The 18,682-nt window shown below is 43.9% G+C and overlaps 1 protein-coding gene across 9 annotated transcripts in view; it reads right to left on the bottom strand.

Annotated features, from left to right (window-relative positions):
- The window catches only part of ADGRB1 (adhesion G protein-coupled receptor B1), a 264,284-nt gene that overhangs the window by 171,864 nt on the left and 73,738 nt on the right, over positions 1 to 18,682 (bottom strand). For all 9 annotated transcript variants that reach the window (XM_015856456.2, XM_015856458.2, XM_015856460.2 and 6 more), the window contains exon 2: positions 16,791 to 17,712. In XM_015856456.2, coding sequence (XP_015711942.1) covers positions 16,791 to 17,538 — 748 coding nt within the window. In that variant the 5' untranslated portion in view covers positions 17,539 to 17,712. The remainder of the gene's footprint in view (positions 1 to 16,790; positions 17,713 to 18,682) is intronic.

The following is an 18,682-nucleotide window of genomic DNA, read 5'->3' as shown; positions in this document are numbered from 1 at the left end:
AGAGCAGCCATATAGTGCAGCTGTGATGAAAGGAGGCCTATAAAGCTTATTTTACCCAGCACAAAATTCCAGTTGATTCTGATGCATAACACACCAACTGCCAACTTGAACAACAAGTGTAGCAAAGCCACGCTCCAGCAGTAATCACCCCATGCCTTTGGAACATTGAGCAATCAGGATCTCCAATATGAAGATGATTTTCCAACACCTTCTTGACCCTGTTGTGCTGAGAGTTTGCTCAAGAGCAGGGGAAAAAAAAGATGGGGGTGTGTGGAATATCATCTAATGACCAGAAAGGTCAAGTCTTCATCAAAGAACAGGGCAGTGATGTTTCATCAGAACATTTTATATTACCAGTTCCCTGAAAAACTAACCTTTAGCTAATTAAAATGCTTTCAGACCCAAAGACGCCTGGATTTTGCAGTTTTCTTCTCTGTGCTCAACAACCCTAGGGAACAAGGAAACCCCTCATACATCTCTCCCTACAGAACTTTCTCCATCTTCCTAGCCTTCCTTTGAATGATCTCTAACAGTTTTATGTCCTTCTTATATTGTGGTGCCCAAAACTGCACACAGTGCTTGAGGTGAGGCTGCACAGTGCAGAGCAGAGAGAGACAATCCCTTTTTCCCCTTCACCCTCAGAGAACACTTCCACTATGCCTGAATGGGAAAGCAGGCATAGATGGATAGATAGATACATATATATAAAAAAAAAGATAAAATGAAAGGAGAAAAGGAAAGAAATCAAGAAAGAAATAGTCCATCAGTGGTGGCAGGAGCAGCTGCCTTTGCAGAGCCCTCAGCTCAAATGCTTGTCTTCTGTTTGCCTGCATCTTCCATAGTGAGAGCAGCATCTGCTTGCAGGAATGCAGCACAGCGGAGCGGAAAAAAAGGTCAATTGCTTTCCCTGTGTTCCCCTCTAGGTTGAAGGCAGGGAGAGCTCTCTCTGGCACTGCATGGTACCTCAGAGCTTCTTTGGTCTCATCCTCTCCCCTGATGAATATTCCACTGGGCCATATGAGGACACAAAGGCAAAGACCCCTCCAGGCCAGCATGTAGAGCAAGAAAGCAAAAGAGAGACGAGCTGCACGCTCCTATTCACCCTATCTCCTGGAGAAAAAGAAATCCAACCAGTCAGTCCCTTCCCCATGACCTGAGCTCACCCTCAGGTCTGAGAAACCTTATGGGTTGTGACAAAGGAGATGAGGATGCTGAGAACCTGGAGGTGACACTGCATAAGTTCAGCATCCTTTCAGGAGTATGCAGTCTTTTCCTGCCCTGTTGACTCTGTGTAACAAACTCATTCCTTTCACATCCTGGCTGTGTTTAACCATATTTTTTATGATGTGGCTTTCAGGAATTCATAGCAAAACCCCACAAACATATTGACTTGATACAGTAATACAGAGATTTGGACCCTTCCTGCTGTCTCCAGGCTTCACAGGGTGACCACAGTGATAAATATATACCCTCAGACCTGGCTTTCACACACAGGCCCACCCCCAGCCTCTCTATTGCTCCATCTTCTTGCACCCAACTGCAGACCACCCTGCTCTGCCCACTGTAGTCTGCCTCTGCAGACAGAATTTCTTCCTAACATCTAGCCTAAATCTACTCTGTTTTAGTTTAAAGCCATTCTCCTTTGTCCTGTCACTATCAGTCCATGTAAAAAATCATTCCTCCTTTTGCTTATATGCTCCCTTTCAATACTGGAAGGTCACAGTGAGGTCTCCATGGAGCCTTCCCTTCTCCAAGCTAAACCAGTTCAACTTCCTCTATCTTTCTTCATAGAAGAGGTGTTCCAGGCCTTTGATCATCTCTGTAGCCCGTTCCTACAGCTCTGCATCATTCTTGATCTGGGGGCCCCAAGTCTGGATGCAGTACCTTGGATGGGGTCTTATGAATGCAGAACAGAGGGACAATCACCTCTCTCACCCTGATGGCCATCTTTCTTTTGCTGCAGTACGGAATACAGTGGGCCTTATGGACTTCAGAGTCCTTGAGGTCCAAGCAGGTTTGGAGACCAGATTACTCACAGTTCTGAAGGATATCTACTTGGGCCTAGAAAAGCATCCCAGACATCCCCATGTCATCCATTCCCTGCATCCACTACTTCACATCAGTTATCAATGCAAAGGAAAAAAACATCCCCTTTAATGACCTAAGCTGGCCAAGAGCAGCACACCAAGGACAGATTTGAGGCCTGCAGGGAAGAAAACATCTCTTTACACCCCGAGCAATGGGAGAGTTTTCTTTCAGAGCAACATATGCCATCTGTTCCCATCGCCCACAGATCCAGCCATGCCGCATCACTGCAGTGCCAAGCACATGGCATTAGTGACAATCTCCAGCAAGGCAACACTTAACCTCCCTCTGTCCTGGACTGGATGATGCTGCCAGGGCAAAAGCAGACAGCAGGATACCCTGAAAACCATCACATCTGACTTGGGAAAGTGGCTCCAGGGAGGCTCCCAACAAACTCACTTGCAGCCTCCGATGAGACTTTGCAACCTAACAGGGCAATCTGCAGCATCAGTGCACGCACAAGCTTGCAGAGCAAAAGGAAGGCAGACAGGCTTGCCCCTCTGCTTCTTCTGGCCTTAGCCCATTTTGTTGTCACCAGGGTATCCCTTGCACAGCCTCAGTAGGAAGCCCTCAGCAGCAAAAGAGCAGTGAAGTTCCTTTGGGATTGAAATCCACAAGAGGGGACAGAACTGGAGTAAAGAAAATGTGCTTCCTATGCTTCCTCCTCCGCCTGAAACCAGCTTTGTTCAGAGAGGGCTCCTGTATCCATGTTTAATGATCCACTCTTCATTTACATTTAATTAGAGGAATCAAAGAGCCAATTAACAAGATCTACACTAAATACAAACAACAGAGATTGCTGGGTGACTCACAGGGGCAGAGCCAAAAGGTGGAGTATTGCATCCAGTGTAACTAAACCTCAAGGCAGACTGTGCCAGAATATACTGTATCATGTCACTTTTCTGACAATAAGGTGATTAAAATCAGTTATTTCTAATTCCTTTTCCAAGCTGGACCATCTCCACAAACAATTTTGCAGGTGGCCACACATGCAGCTTTGCCTGCACAGCTGAGGGTGGAAGGAGAGGAAAGTATGGAGGAGGTGAGGCTCAAAAATCCAATAGCAATTGGAGATACCACCTGTGACTTGAATCACATAGTCTACAACCAGATGACTTTCAGCCTTGGTCTTGGAGCAACCCTTCTGCCAAGAATGCAGACCACATAGTATCAGAAGTGTGTTATCTACACCATGTACATCTGCAATAATCAAGAACACGAGTCATGTCTACTCATCCCAATCCAAAGAAGATGAGGTAGAAGACTACAGGGTTGCCTGATTCAGATTTTCTTCTTACACTGTTGGATGTGAGAGCAGTGGACTCATAGTATGGGCTGGTGGACTGAGATGTGTGAGCTTGTTCATTTTCTGAAGATACTGACTGTGTTATTCTGATGTCTATTTTGAGATGGGATGAAACACTGTGTTTACCCTGTCAAGGCTTATGGTTTAAAGAGGTCATTATAACCTCTGTTGAAGTCAGGTGTCCTAGACATAATAATGAGAAATATAATCAAAATGAGTTTTGTCATCCGTGATGCAATGATAGAATCACAGAATCATTAAAGTTGGAAAAGACCTCTTAAGACCATCAAGTTCAATCATCAACAAATCACCATCATGCCCACTAAACTATGTCCCTAAGTGCCATATCTACCCTTTTCTTAAATGCCTCAAAAGGACGGTGACTCCGCCACCTCCCAGGGCAGTCTGTACCTATGCATTACAATCCTTTCTGATAAGAAACTTCTCTTAATATCCAATCTGAACTTCCCCTGGCACAACTGACAACCATTAAAACAGCAATGGCATACTCTAAACAGTATGTAGGGGTAAATGAGTTCTTGCCTTTCCATAATCCACCCAAATTTGTAATTTCCTTACTCTTATGCTGCCATCAACAAAGTTCTGTAAGAAATGAATAAGAGTTTACATATCAGACCCATTTCTTTAACTGGTTTTCTCAGCTGCTTGATGGTCTGTAGACTTTGTTGAACCCTGTCCAGCTTTTCTGACAAGGAGTATGGATCTTTTATTGTATTATGACCTTAACTTGCTTAACTGGTGTTCACGTAAAAGAGAAGCAACAGATGCTCCAGCCAAGTCTGGACAGCATAAAGTGAGAACAGTACAGCATTTTAGCATCCAAAAATGAAGCATCACAGAGGCGACAGTGCCTTCAAAAGACAGAATGAAGACATCTCTACCAGATGATCTTAATAAAGTCTGACCTAAACATGTGATTGTTCATTGTGGTGCAAATCCAGAGACCCTCCACCTAACTCAGGAAAATGACCCCATCTTTGTTCCTTGGCAGCTGCTGCTGAACTCTGGCCATCTCTGGAATTAAGATGAGAAAAACTCGGTACAAGGCAGAAAACAAATGGAATAATCTGTGTGATAGAGATTTTCCCAGGGCACAATACAGTTTATCATTATAACACTGAAAACCTACATGAGGTGATTAAAGGTGTTTCCTCCGCACAATGGAACAGTCTCATTTAATACTGTATAGCTCCTCTCTTTCAAGCTGCCAGCCAGCCTGGATGCAAGGGTATCAATCTATGAGAGACAATCCTTTTCCTGAAAGATAAGTAAACAAAAGCAAAGAATAGGAGGGTAAAATGTTAAATGAACAAGGTACACAAGGAACATGGTTTAGTGGGTATGCCAGTGGTGGGTAGATAGTTGTACTCGATCTTAGCGGTCTTTTTCAACCTTAATGGTTCTCTGTTTCTATAATCCTAAGTGCCTTGATTTCTTCAACATTATCACAGAATCACAGAATTGTAGGGGCTGGAAGACACCCTAGCAGGCTCCCTACAGCGGGCTGCATGGGGAGAAGAGTTATGAATAGATCCAGAAAATCATCACAGACCTCCTTATGAGGCTCTGGTCCGGCATCCTTGAAATCCCTCCTAGCACAAAACCACAGCTCATCTGGATGCAGAAGTCCATGTTATGCAGCACAGATGACATACTCAGAATATAAAGTTAATTTCAGCTTGCTGCACCAGAAGAAAACACCCACGTAGGAAGAAGTTTCATGTAACATTATTTTTCTTCTTCTTCTTTTTTTTTTTTTTTTTTTCCTGGCAAAAACACATAACTAGCAATACCAGATGTTTCATATATTCATGCGTCACATTATTTGTCTTAAATAAAAGCAAAGCTCAGTGCAGAAATGTACAGCCAATATTTGGGTTTTTCATCTCAAAAATATTGGGGAGAGATGTTAGTCAAAATCTTCCCTGTTTTATTTTAAAATATATATATATATCATCCCAACTCAAAGCAAAGCATTCAATTTCCAGGTTCAACAAAAGATTGCATTCAGCCCCAAACTATTCACAACCCTCAAGCATCCTAGATTGCAGTAGCTCTCCTCCTACCTCTGCCTGAACATCCTCTACATGCAGCTCACTGCTCTGTTCTGCCCATTGCAAAGCCTGATGCATGTTCAGACGAGCCAATCCTCATAAGAATCCCCATTGACTTACACTTGCCCCACATTTATAGAGATGTGTTGAAATGTGATATTCAGGGGTGAGTGGTTTATGGAGGGCCCACTGGATAAATGACCCACGGCGGTCATTCTTGTGTATCTTTCAAATGCGTGTTGAGAAAAGGTATTAGGCTTTTTACTTCCTAGTCCCCTTTCAAGAACAAACAACAAAAATGTGTTGTGCCTCAGGCAGTCTTTTCATTATCTTACATAGAATTCATGCAATAAAGTCTGTTAATTAAAACATGAATATTTAAAATAGCTTTCAAGAATGGAAGCCTTATCTCACCAGAGAAAAGAAGAAGGAAAAAGAAGGGGAAAAATGTAGTAAAGCACAAGAAAAGCATGTGATAGTTCATTTTGCCAGAGGAGTATTCAATTATTTAATTGCAGGAAGAATGCATTTTCCTCAGCAGACGTTGGATGTTCATTTGTAGCAAGAGGGGCAGAGCAGAGAAAGGTATGGAAGGTGAAGAAGAATGGGTAGGGTGTTAATTAGAACACAAAAAGGCTTAAGCTGTCATTTTTGTCAACATTGCCTTGTGAAGCTGGGACTTTCTTGAGTCCATGAGGCTGAAACTGTTGACTGTGTGCCCAGAGAGATTATGGAGTCTCCTGATAATGGAGATACTCAAGACACGGCTGAATGCTTACCTGTGCAACCTGTTGTACAGTACCTGCTTTACTAAGGGGGCTGGACTTGATGATCTATTGAGATTGCTTCCAAACCCTGCTGTTCAGTGAGTACCTGGGGCTACTCTGACACCAGGGAGAGATCAAGAGTGACACAAGGCTCAGCATCCAAAATCTGCCTTGGAGTAACTTTGCTCCAAATTAAACAATTCTAATGATTCTGTTATACAACAGTTACATGTCCGGATGTGCAAACCAGTGCACATCTGGAGACACCTAAATTAATCTTCACTTGCTGTATGGGGCTTGTGCATAAACGCTTACATCTGAGTTGGGATATGTTCAAGGCAGGAGGGCAGATGCTCAGGAAAGGCCAAGAGACTCCAAAACTTTAGACCTCCACTAAAAACTCCAAAGCCAAATCCCTCCAATGTCCACACTTTGGGGCAGAAGGGGGTGGGGATGCTGTAGGCTCTCCTGATGAAAAGCCAGAACTGAGTTTGTGCCTGAGCTTTAACAAAAAGATAGTTGTCCCTGAGAATGGTCCCAGTTCAACCCACTGCTTATGTTTGTACTGGGCTTTGAGCAGATCAGAATTCTTTTGCAGAGAAGGCTGACTCGTACTGCAGTGTTACGTTATAGAAGAACAGGGAAGAGGGAAGTATGTCCCACCAGTGATGTGGGCTTGGGGACAGCTCTGGAAAATGATAGTTCCAAAGCAAGTCCTTGTGTCTGTTGATTCATCCTGTGAAAAAGTAGCATGACCACCAGATTTCTCCCACCAAGGTTTCTCTCCACTTATAACAACTCCAGAACAGGATCTCCTTGTCCCCTCTTGAGCATCAAACCATGTAAGTTATCCTTTCCCACCAGGCTATCAAGCCACAGTGGGGAAATCATCAGCTCACTTGTAGGGGTTAACAGAAACTGTACATCTCCCAGGAAGGATCTCTCAGTTATAAACAAAACAAGCTTCTTCCAAATGCACCATGATGTTGATCTGGATAGTGAGTCAATTACTCTACAGGGGGCTTTCAGCAAACTGCAAAGCAAAACACAAGTCCCAGGTTGCCCTTCCCACAGTTTCTCCTCCCCATTGCTGCCTCCTGGCATGGAAAGAATGAAGCATGAGTCAGCCCCTTGTTCCAGTACTGATTTTACATGCTGTGGGTCCCAGTGGGACACTTCAGAACAGGAAGAAGCGCATCCCATGTCTCCATGCATTTCACTATGGTGATCTCAACTCTTGGACATGTTAATAGTCGTGTAAAGGCATGTGGCTGAGCATGGTTGTGCAGGAATTGATGTAACTATGTGTGCGTAGGCATTCATTTGCATGTGTGTCCACCTGCTCAGTTTATTGTAAAGTGTGTTCGTGCATGTGCATGGAGGCACATTTATGCCTGTGTGTATATCTGCCTTCCCTGTCTGGATTTACACACTCATATGCAGACACGATTCCACATGCACACACACTTTGACATTCATGTGAAGTCACAAATCTTCCTGCATGTGCCTATTCAAGCTATTTGGTTCTCTGCATGCTCATGAATGAAAATGCACATGCATCTGTATGCCTATGCAGCTCTATGCAGCTCTACACCTTCCCAGGCACCTCTCTATGTACTGTGTCTGTGCACACGTACATTTCATCTTGCTAAGGGACAAGCAAGAGAAAGGATATTGGGGAAATCTTGCACTTGTCTCATATGAGGTCATTAGGACACTGTTCCGTACATGTTGCAGGCTCATAATTGCACCCATGAAGATGAGTAGAGGCTTGCTGGCTGTCTCTTTCTCTGTCCATGTCAGTGCATGTTCTCAGCAATGGAAAACAGTCATACTTTATAGCTGCTACTTCTGGCTTTTCCCTATCACCTTTGCATTTCTTTTCTTTTCTTACTTTGTGTGCACAGTGCCCACCATTCTCCAGGCATTACTCACCAAAAGCTATCTTTAGAACCAGAGAGCAAAGGTCCAAAGCAAAACCTCTTCCAGAAGCCCTTCAAGCCTCCAGTGCTATCACGGACATTTCTCTCAAAGCTTCCTGAGAGGAGCCTTCAGAAGGCTGGGCTTCATCCTTTCTGCTACTTGATGTTCCAATATTAAGAGTAGAAAGCACAACGTGTCACCTTTTCCTCCCTTCTGAGACATTTGGAGCATCAGATAGAAGAGTGGATAATAAGATGGATTGCAGTGACTAAAGACTAGACAAAGAATTTAGTTGTTCTATTCCTCCAGGTAAAATATATCAGCTCAAAGCAATGCTCCCAGAAAACTTGTCAGTGGCTCCTAAGATGACGTAAGTTCAAATCATGGCACCACCAAGCTGCCTGAGGGACAGGAATGGGACAGAGTAGCATGCAAGAGCTGCTGAGCTAGAAAAGCCATATCTGCCCTGACAGCTGGTGGGATCCATTGTAGCTCTCCCCTGTGGTCTTTGCTACTCCTTGATGGTTCCTCAGCTGCAGTGGGTCTGCAGGGGCAAGCAGCTGAACTCTCCAAAGCAGCCTCCCAAGCTTCTCTATGGACCAGAAGCAAAGAAGCATGAAATGCAATCTCTTTAAATATCTTTCTATTGTTACCTGGAGACTGTCCTGGTCCCTGTGTCTTTTCTTCTTCACTGACTACCTCCTTCAGTAAGCAAGATGTCTCTGAGAAGCTACTCTGCTGTTCTCTGTTTGTATTCCTATTATTCACATTACTGATCTCAAGTCATACCACCATTTGTTGGTCTTGGCTGACCCTGATGCTTGGTAGTGAGCCTTATTTCAGGCTAGCTAATAAAGTATCCCCAGATCTTAGCATCTGAACATAAGGGAGAAGAATTTAGGGAGACTAACATACTTGACCAACTCAACTCTATTGGGGAAAGTAGTCAGTCAAGTTCAGATGCCACATTTCTGGGTCATGATGGAAACATCACAGATACCTGTTCTGTAGGCTGAATCACTCTGGAAGGGGTATAGCGATACTGGGTTTGACTTACCCCAATTCATTTTCAGCATCTACAGTCAGTACATGTCTATACATAGAGCACAGCTTCATGGGGCTTGTCCTAGGTTAGAGTCACTCCAAACCCAACAGAGCACCCTGGAATGTGCTCTCACAAATGCTTAGGAAAATGTGTTCATGTGTAGTATTACAAGAAGTTTACAGTAATCATAGTAATTTAAGATAAAATGGAAAAACAAACAAATCCATTTTGTTGGACAAGATGTTCTTAAGGGTCTTTTCCAACCTCAGTGATTCTACAAATCTACATTTGCACGCCATCCATGTCTCTAAGCTTGATTGTTCCTCATGGCACTGATTTTAAAGCCAAGAAAATCTATACACAACCACAGAACTGCTTCCTTCCCCATATAGGCTCTAGGTTGGGCCATCATGCAGGTCTCTGAGAGATAAGCTGAACTTGCATCACAGTCTTTCTCACAGCACATGAATCACAACACTCAACAGCATCCTCCACATCATGAGTTCTCACAACAGAAGTAGCAATGGGATTTTGTTTGAGATCTTGCTCACACCAGTAAGTTTGGTAGAAAATAACCAACAGACTTCAATTATGAGGAATGAACATCAAAACTGGAAAGCAATTTGATCCACTGGGAATAAAAATACTAAATGTATACGGATCACTGCATAATGTGACTCAATTTATTCTGGGGGAGCAAGAGACATACAGAGGCATAGAAAAGCAACCCCCCCTCCCCCCTCCCCTCAATGCCCTATTCTAGTTTCCAGAAGGTCCTGAAGCAGAAATTCTGTGTAGTTATTATTCTGCATCAGTCACAGGGTCTTGACAAGAGACTGGTCAGCATTTGCATCTCCATCCTTCAGTCTCCATATTCAGTGGTAGGACTGGTGAAATGAAATGGAGAAAGCACCTCTGTTCTTGGCTGTTTTTCCTGCTTTCCTGGAATCATAGAATTGTAGAATCACTGAGGTTGGAAAAGACTATTAAGAACATCTTGTCCAACCCCAACCCATCACCATCATGTTTAATATGAGTAGTGCAAAAAGAGCACAACTGTGGCAAGATGGAACAAAGCCAAGGCAGCTTGTTGAGGTTTATGGAGCTGCAGTTTTCATCCCTCCAAATCCCTTTGCTTCCTTATTGCTTCCAAGCACTGGGAGTATCCCAAGCCAGTAACTCTTCATTTGACTGCACAGACCACTCAAGGCCCATTGAGAGCATTCAGCTTAATGAGCTGTGCAGCAATTATCTCACTATCAAAACCAGAACCGGGGAACAAAAAGGCATATATTTAAACTCAACAGATCTGCAATTCTGATGATTTACTAAAGTATGTCCATTCTTAGCTTGTTTTTTCCATCCTGCCAACATACTGAAATGTAAGATATCAGTATCGGATTGCTGCCTGCAGTAAGTGCAAGGAGATGGTGTACCAAGTGGAGAGTCAGCAACTGGAAATGACATTGGCAGAGCCACACCAGGGACACACAGGTGCTTAATCTTCCTTCAGTTAAGGTGTCAGAAAGCCACACTAAGTGATACTTGTTAAGTATCATGAAATGGTGAAATCCATGATCAGTCACCTGGAAAAATCTGTGGATCCAGTTCTCTCGGAAGGATGATGTTTCCCATTGTGCAGCCTGTTCTGATTATTTAAGTACATCAGTAGTTCAGGATAGGTTGTAGAAAGGGCCAGATATTGCTCTGTGCCATTAGCACACTCAGCAGTGAGGGCTGTGAGGCTGCACTGCAGATGTGATGATTCTGAATCTGATGTGTGTTTCCCTGCATTGAATTTCACCCCATATTTTGTATGCAAAACATTTTGGGGCAGCTGCTATGTATTCTAAATATGAGAAGATGTTAAACAATGATAAATGTTTGGGAAAAAAAGTAATAAAGAAAAAGTGCATAATTGAAAGGCTGGGCCTTTCACCAGGGCTGCTACTCATTACATTACATTACCCATAAATGTCCACTCATAGCAATAATAGGAATAGCTGCCTGTAAAATTCCCTTGGAAATTGGATGTAAATTCCACCTTTAGTCTTCCTTCTACAACAATAGCACATTCTGATGGTAATTGCTGATGTTTCTGCATTGTGATCATGTGCACAGTCTGTTGGGTTCATGATGGAAATGATCACTTCATTTTTCTCTGGTTTTCCCTCTATCTCCCATACAGGGCATCTCCATACAGATAAATGCACGAGTGAATTTAGTGCTGAAACAATGGCATGGACAAAGAAAGTATCTGCTCTGTCACTGGGAGGGCCCTAGGTGTTGTTAGTGTTACACTCATGACTAATTGCAAGGTTTTCAATGATCCAAGAGGAAAGCAGTGAGTTTGCAAACCAAGTTAGGAATGCCACTTCCCAGCACTCAAAAAGGAATTTTCCATGCTAGCCTTGTCCCACAAATCACCCCAATAACCATACACAATGGGAGCTGTACATATGGAGACATTTGGACTCCCTGCAGCAGATAAGGGGAGGAAGGGGGAGGAAGGTCTACCATTTGAAAGACAACAGACTGTTTAACTTTCTCCTCCTAGAGCTCTGAAATGCTATCAGTTCTTGCTTACCACTACTGAGGTTTGGGCTTAATCTGGGAAGATGACAGATGAAATCCTTAATGCTTTTTAACAAGAAGTGGTGGAATCACCAACCATGGAGGTTTTTAAGAAAAACATAGGTGTGGCACTGAAGGATATATTTTAACTGGCATGGTGGTGATGGGTCAAGGGTTGGACTAGATAATTTTAGAGATCTTTACAGACATAACTGATTGTATGATCCTATAACAAGATAACAAAAATATTTTACATGGTATAAGCCAGCCTTTTGTTGCTCCGTGATTTGCTGGTCTTACTCTGCTCTCAAGGATGTACAGACTGGGGCAAATACAGGTGGAGAAATGAGGAGATGGAAAGCAGTACACCTTGCTCAAGTAGAATAGAATTGTTAAGGTTTGAAAAAGTGACTAATGTCATCTAGTCCAGTTGTCAACCCATCACTAAGTAAGTTCATGCTAAGAGAAAAGAGGGACAATGAAATTGAACCCACACAACTCCCATTGCCTCTTTGTCTGCAGATCCAAAAATGAGTCAATTAAAAAGCCAAATTCTCCACAAGCCCAGGGAGATGGACCAGGTGGACTCTTGCTGGGAGCAGTAGAGCCTGTAGTGTAGGAAGAGGCCAATAGAGGGGCTTGAGAACCTGCTCCTGGGCAATTACTCACAGCTCTTTATCAGTCCCTAAGCTTTCATGGTCAACACAGCTGACCAATAACATGCAAAATGATTTATTGTCTTCTTTCTGCCTTGAGAGGGGTTCAAGGGAAACAGCTGCACCAAACAACATGATACCTGCAGAAGGGAGGAAGGCAGCTGGTTCTACCCTATGCTTCCAATGCCAATGCAATGCAGAAGCTCAGCCCTATGCTTAGGCATGAAGCAAAGCCCCACATAACAATTAGAGGTTTGGAGGATGTGTCCACAGTGAGAGATTTATGAAACTCAGCCTACTTAATGCAGCGGAGATTAAGAAGCAACTTGTTCATGAGTCTATAAATGCCTCTTCAAACAGTAGAGGATGGACACTAGATGTATTCTTAATCTAGTAAACCAAGAAAAACATCTCAAGGCTGAAAAAAGTGAAACATCGTAAAAAATACAATGAAGCAATTGAGCATTCAAGAGGAAAGAGAGTCTGCACCTGTTGAGAGCAATGGGAACAGAAATGGAATGGAAAAGTTTATCACCAAACGCAGGAAAATCCCCAGCACTTCAAAGCACTTATATCCTGATTCATTGGTGTTCTTTTGAGATCTGAGCAGGTCCATCTCAGTCTCAGTTTAAAGTTCTCTGCTGGAATGAATTGGCAAAATTCTCTGGCTAAAACATGGAACTGATCAGCTTTGCTCGTCATAAAAATCCCTCCAGCCCTGGAGCCATCTATTTTACCAGTGCACACGATTAACTTTGTTCTTCAGTCCGCATCATCGATCCCTCTGAGAGGTGGGGATGTTCAAAACAGCAGGACCAGCACTTGATGGTTATCTCTCTGGGCTATCACAATGTGACAGCATTGCAGTGGCCTTCCAGGAACAGATTACAATGAGACAGGACTAATTAGACATCCATTAAGTACCTAACTCAGCACAGCACTTAAGCACACGTTTAACCTTCTCTCATTACAGTGTCATGTCATTGTCCCATTTAAAGCTTCAGCCCTCTTTGCAGCTAAAACATCTCACATCTGGGAGGGCCACCACTATTTCACTTCTAGTCCAGTGTTTCAGGAAGCATTTCCATCTGCAGACCCACAGGGCCTCTATCTCTCACCTGCACGTGTCCACAAACATTTCTATGTAACCTTGCCAAGTATGATGGCTGCCACCAAAATAATGCCTCCTATTTTACTGTGTTGGTCTGTGACAACAGAGGTGGATGCTGATGGTATGGCAGTAGAGGATGAACCTCCCCATCAATATTCTGACATGGAAATGCATACAAAACAATAATGTGGAACTGAATTCCTCTGCAAGGAAAAAAAAATGGCACCTATTGACATTCAACAATGCTTGCTGAACATTTATGGAGATCAAACTGGGTATCAGCACAGTGAGGTGGTGGGTGGTGCATTTCAAAGATGGCAACAGAAACACTGCTTCACCTCTACTGGTATGAAGTCTTATGAGTGCATCATATAGTTCATCACTCATGAAAATGCATAATTAATGGTGCTATCCGTGTTAAAAAATAATGTTTTGTAGCTGACAATTTGCTCTATTAAAGAGTGTTATTGTGCTATTTGTTGTAGGTTGCATAGAAATGAATAGCAGGCACTGCTTTCATAGAAACCTACCTATGAACACAATAGTCATCCATAAACTCAATGCTCACTCTCCCCATCCATGGTTAGAAGATCTGTGACTTGCTCAATAGCAGAAACTGCATCTCCCAGCTCTGCTCTTTGGCCACCAAAACCAATGTCCAGCCTAATAGATCTATTCTTGAACTGCTCCTGGGAATCTCCTAGTCCAACACACAGCCTGTATTCTCTGTCCTTTGATATACAGATGTCCCAGGATGAGGAATACACACTTTCAAAAGGAATCTCATCTCAAATACTCTGTGAGCCAAAGCACAGTTGCTTCTAAGACAGTGTCTTATTGTATCCCTTGTAAATTTGCACCCATTTGCTTTGGAAATATCCCAGGTACAGAATAGGGACTCTGAGGAAAAAAACAGGGTCCATGTTTTACGGTGTCTGGGTATTTGGCAATTCTTTTTCATGCTTTGCAATTCATTAGACAAGGGTAGTGCAATACAGACATACACCCTTGTTATAAGACAAAAGCATCAAGACATGTTCCAAAACAACAAATGACTCAGGAAACAGCAGCAAAAAAAAGGTTGTTAAAAAAAAAAGAAAGAAAGAAAGAAATGAAAAAGTACATTGTAAATACAATCAGGACAACAATAACAGCAATAATCAGCATTAGTAGCAGTACTCAGTACAAATAGCAGCAGTACTCAGAAACCAGGAACCCTGTCAAAATATTCCACCCACAAAATGCTGCTCAGGGATCGCTGGCTCTCTGTCCAAATTGGATCTTGCATCCATCCTCCTGATCAAGCCTTTGCAAAAATCAAACCAGACACAGTGACAGACAGAGCAGCACACAGAGAGGCCAGGCGCCCTGCAAGCTTTGTTTCCATGTAGATGATATCCCGCCAGCGATGATGCTAATTCTGTGCCTTCGATATGGAGCAGATGTGAGCAGCCAGCAAAAAAAAAAAATAGAAAAAATATAAAAAAATTATCTATGCTCTCTACAAATATTCAGCGCACAAGAGGGATTTGGATATATCCACCTTTGAGCCTCTTTCATATTTATTTTCTAGGGACATTCGAACACTTGAGCTGGACCAGGAGAGATCTTTACAAAAGCCAATATTAAGCTTGACTGCTTCGGGATTTTCTGAAAATCTTTTCTCAAATTTCACCTTTGGTTGCAATGGAAAAGGTCGCGCTGCTTGGGTTGAATGCAAAAAGCACCCAATTGGCACATGCAATGGCTGACGCATGACTTAATGGAGCTCACATCACTCCAAGGAGGCAGCCAACATGGTGGTACTCCTCTCAAGCTGTTCACACAGGAGAAAAGGGCACTGCAAAGAAACCTGAGATACAGGGTAGTGAATACTGCGGTGTGCTCATCACCAGAGTGAGAGGCACGGCTGTAGAACTCATTTGTAGGATTTATGGCTCGGCTGTGAGCCTCCACGTATCGATTCGCAGAGCAGTGAGAAACAAAATCTCCTCAAAATACACTGACGGAAGCACTAATACCTGATCATATCCTAATCTCTCAGCGAACTCCGGGCTGCGATCTGCAAGAAAAATCACACTGCAAAGCTTGGACCTGTGCCTGATAACCCCCTGCCTACTGCAAGTAAATGTAGCCTCTTTCAAACCTGCAGAACTGCACAGAAATTTTCCTGATTGGGGATGGCTGCAAAATCCAGGCAGGACCTGCAAAGCCCCGACCCATCTGGATGCCAGCTTTCTGCAGGTGGCAGAGGGCACTTAGGTCTGGGATCTGAAGGAGGTAAAACCCTGAGGTGTTGTTGAGAAGCAGATCTGAACTTCAGTCAGTTGTAAACTGCCCTCCCCATTGCCCATATTCCCTTTTAGCATCATGCCCCTGCTTTACATAAGCTGCCTGCTGGCAGGTGGGATGGGAGCAGAGAAGAAACACAGCAGAGCGGATATGACACAGGCACCAAAATAGCAGCTCTGCTTTATGACCATCCAGTTCCCTTCTGCTTTGCATGGCACTTACCACCCATGGAAATCACAGCGAGGAGCATTTCCCTGTTCTGAGCACTGCCAAATGTCTCAGCAGCAGCAACACACCAATATCAAACCTCAGGAGCACCTCATCTTTATTCTCAATCCTTTCCCAGTCCTTTTCATGGTCTCTGTCATACTCAGCATCACAAGGAAAACAAAACACTGACAAAATACCTGAGGAATGGACCCAAGCAAAGGCCCCATGCAAGCAGTGTGGTTCAGCTTTCTTGTTAAAAACCTCCAGAAGCAAAATAAAGCTGTGAATCTGAGAACAAAACAGGCATTCCTGCTGCTGCCGTTCACCCAATCCTATCTTGGAAATCAAGTTTTCCCCATGAATTTAAATGGTCCACTGGGCTGCTGTGTGTTGTCCACCTTGGGAGGTCACTTGGATTCTGCCTCTTCTAGGACATTTCTAATTGCACTGGGGATCTGCTTGGCCTCAGATGAGACTTACCCTTTTCCACTCTGAGGATGCAGAAGTAAAACACTTCTCTTGAGGAATGACCCCTGAGAAGGAACAGAATTATCTGGGGCACATGTTGGGTTAACTGCTCCTGAAGAGCCACCTTATGATCTGCTAGCTCTTCCTAGAAACCAGCAAAGTTTTCCATACCAGGTATACTGAACCAAATAGACACATGGTAGAAACAGCGTGAGATACAGAGGGGAGAACCCAACCAACTTTTCCCCCCCAACCACCCCCATTTGCCCTTCACTCACCCAGGAACTCCACTCCACTGCTGTCCTTGGGGCTGCTCAGGCAATTCTCCAAGTAAATTCCATCCTTATAACAATCTTCCTTCTTCTTTGGGAACCCCAGGATCTCGCTGGCTTGATCTAGGACCTCCCCTCCTGAGCAAGAGCACGGAGTCTGCATAATGCCACATGGGTGGGAGCTGCTGCTGATGGCCAAGCATGCATCCAGCCACTTGCAGAGCATCTGGCAAGCAGCTTTGCTAGGGTTCCTGTTGCCCACCACGAGGTATTCCACCGAGAAGTCTCTCTCCTGAGCTTTGATGGGTTTCCACCGCACTGGTCCATTCTCTACTCCTGGAGGTGCAGTCTGTTTCATCTGGAGGAACTGTTTGTTAGACTGAAGAAAAGCATAGCGGGTGGACCCATCACAGAGCTTCAACACATCGTCAAAGCTCTCCATGCCCAGGTAGGTGCGGGTGGATTCCAGGAAGGAGTCAAATTGGTAGGTGCGGATGTGCTGGTGGTCACATATGCCGGTAGGTTTGAGGATCTTCATGTACAAGGTGTATCTCCGAGGGTCAGGGTTCTGGATAATCCAAGAGCAGAGTGAGGAGTTCAATGGGAAGACGGCAAAGGAGGAGAAATATCCAAAGAATTTCCCCTGGACCAAAGTGGTGCAGGGAGTTTGTGCCAGGTCCAGAGCGACCACGGTCCACACAAAGTAGAGTGGCGATACCAAAAGCAGGTTCAGGGCAGATCCAATGCTCCTCATCCTAGGTCTCTGGTCCTCTGGAACTCAAAGTAAATGTCAAGCAGGTGCCAGATCCTGGACATAACAGGGACCAGCTTAGAGGAAAAGTGAGAGTTTTAAGTGGCTCTGGATCCGAAATCAAGCCAATCCTCCCATGTCTGGATTTGAGCTCCCTCCTGTGGCCATCAACAACACCTGGAAAAAAAAAAAAAAAAAAAGAAAAAAAAAGGAAGGAAAGGAGGAGGGGAGAGAAAAAAATAAAAGATGAGATTTGGGATTTGTTCTTGATTATTTTTATTAACCCTGTGCAAAGTCGACAATCCAGGCAGCAGCCCTGATCCCAGTGCTGGTGTAGATTCAGCCCCATGCCGCCATGAGGTTTGAACATGTCCTCATCTGTCAGATACCCCAGCCTGATATGTTTCCATTCCAGGACAATGTGACCCATAGTGAAGGACAACACAACCATGACCTCCCCCCAACCTCCTCCCCTCCTTTCCCCCCGCCTTTTCTACCTCTGCCTATTAATTGCCTATGCTGAGCTGAGAAAAGCCTTTGCAGTGATTTCTAACCCTCTCCATGAGGAAAGGAGGTGAGGACTGAGAGCCATGCACTCAGTATATGAGAGATGAAGAGGTTTGGAAATGGATTTCAGCTCTTTACATAAGAGGCAGTCATCCTGGCTTGCACCCACCCCTGTGTGAAGGTTTCTTCTACCAAACTCAGACTGATTCTGTGGTCTTAAAGCAAACACATAAAGCAAGCACTCAGGTCCCCTGCATTGAAAGCCTAAGTGTAAACAGCCCGGCTTCTCAGCTACTAACATTGGGATGCAACCCAAAAATAACTCAGGCCCTCTGAGATGTGCATCTTATTGATCAGAGGCCAAATTGGCACTGTTGGGAAGGAATTAGGGTGAAATCTGTGCTCAGGATATGGAAAAAGGCATTGAGTACAAGGAGGCAGGGAGATACATACACCTCCCATCACAGCCAGCAGTTCTGATCCTCCTTATATCCCCATCATGTCCACATCGCCACCCATAACCCTACATTCTTCCACCTTGCTCCTGGATTCCCTGATTATATATATATATATAATATATAAGGGTTAGATAACAGTAAAGTCAGTTCCACTCTTTGCAAACTGGGTTTCAGCTGAGCTT

The sequence above is a fragment of the Coturnix japonica genome, chromosome 2 (genome assembly GCF_001577835.2).
Source record: "Coturnix japonica isolate 7356 chromosome 2, Coturnix japonica 2.1, whole genome shotgun sequence".
NCBI classification, from domain to species: domain Eukaryota; kingdom Metazoa; phylum Chordata; class Aves; order Galliformes; family Phasianidae; genus Coturnix; species Coturnix japonica.
This window is presented reverse-complemented; position numbering and strand designations above follow the sequence as displayed.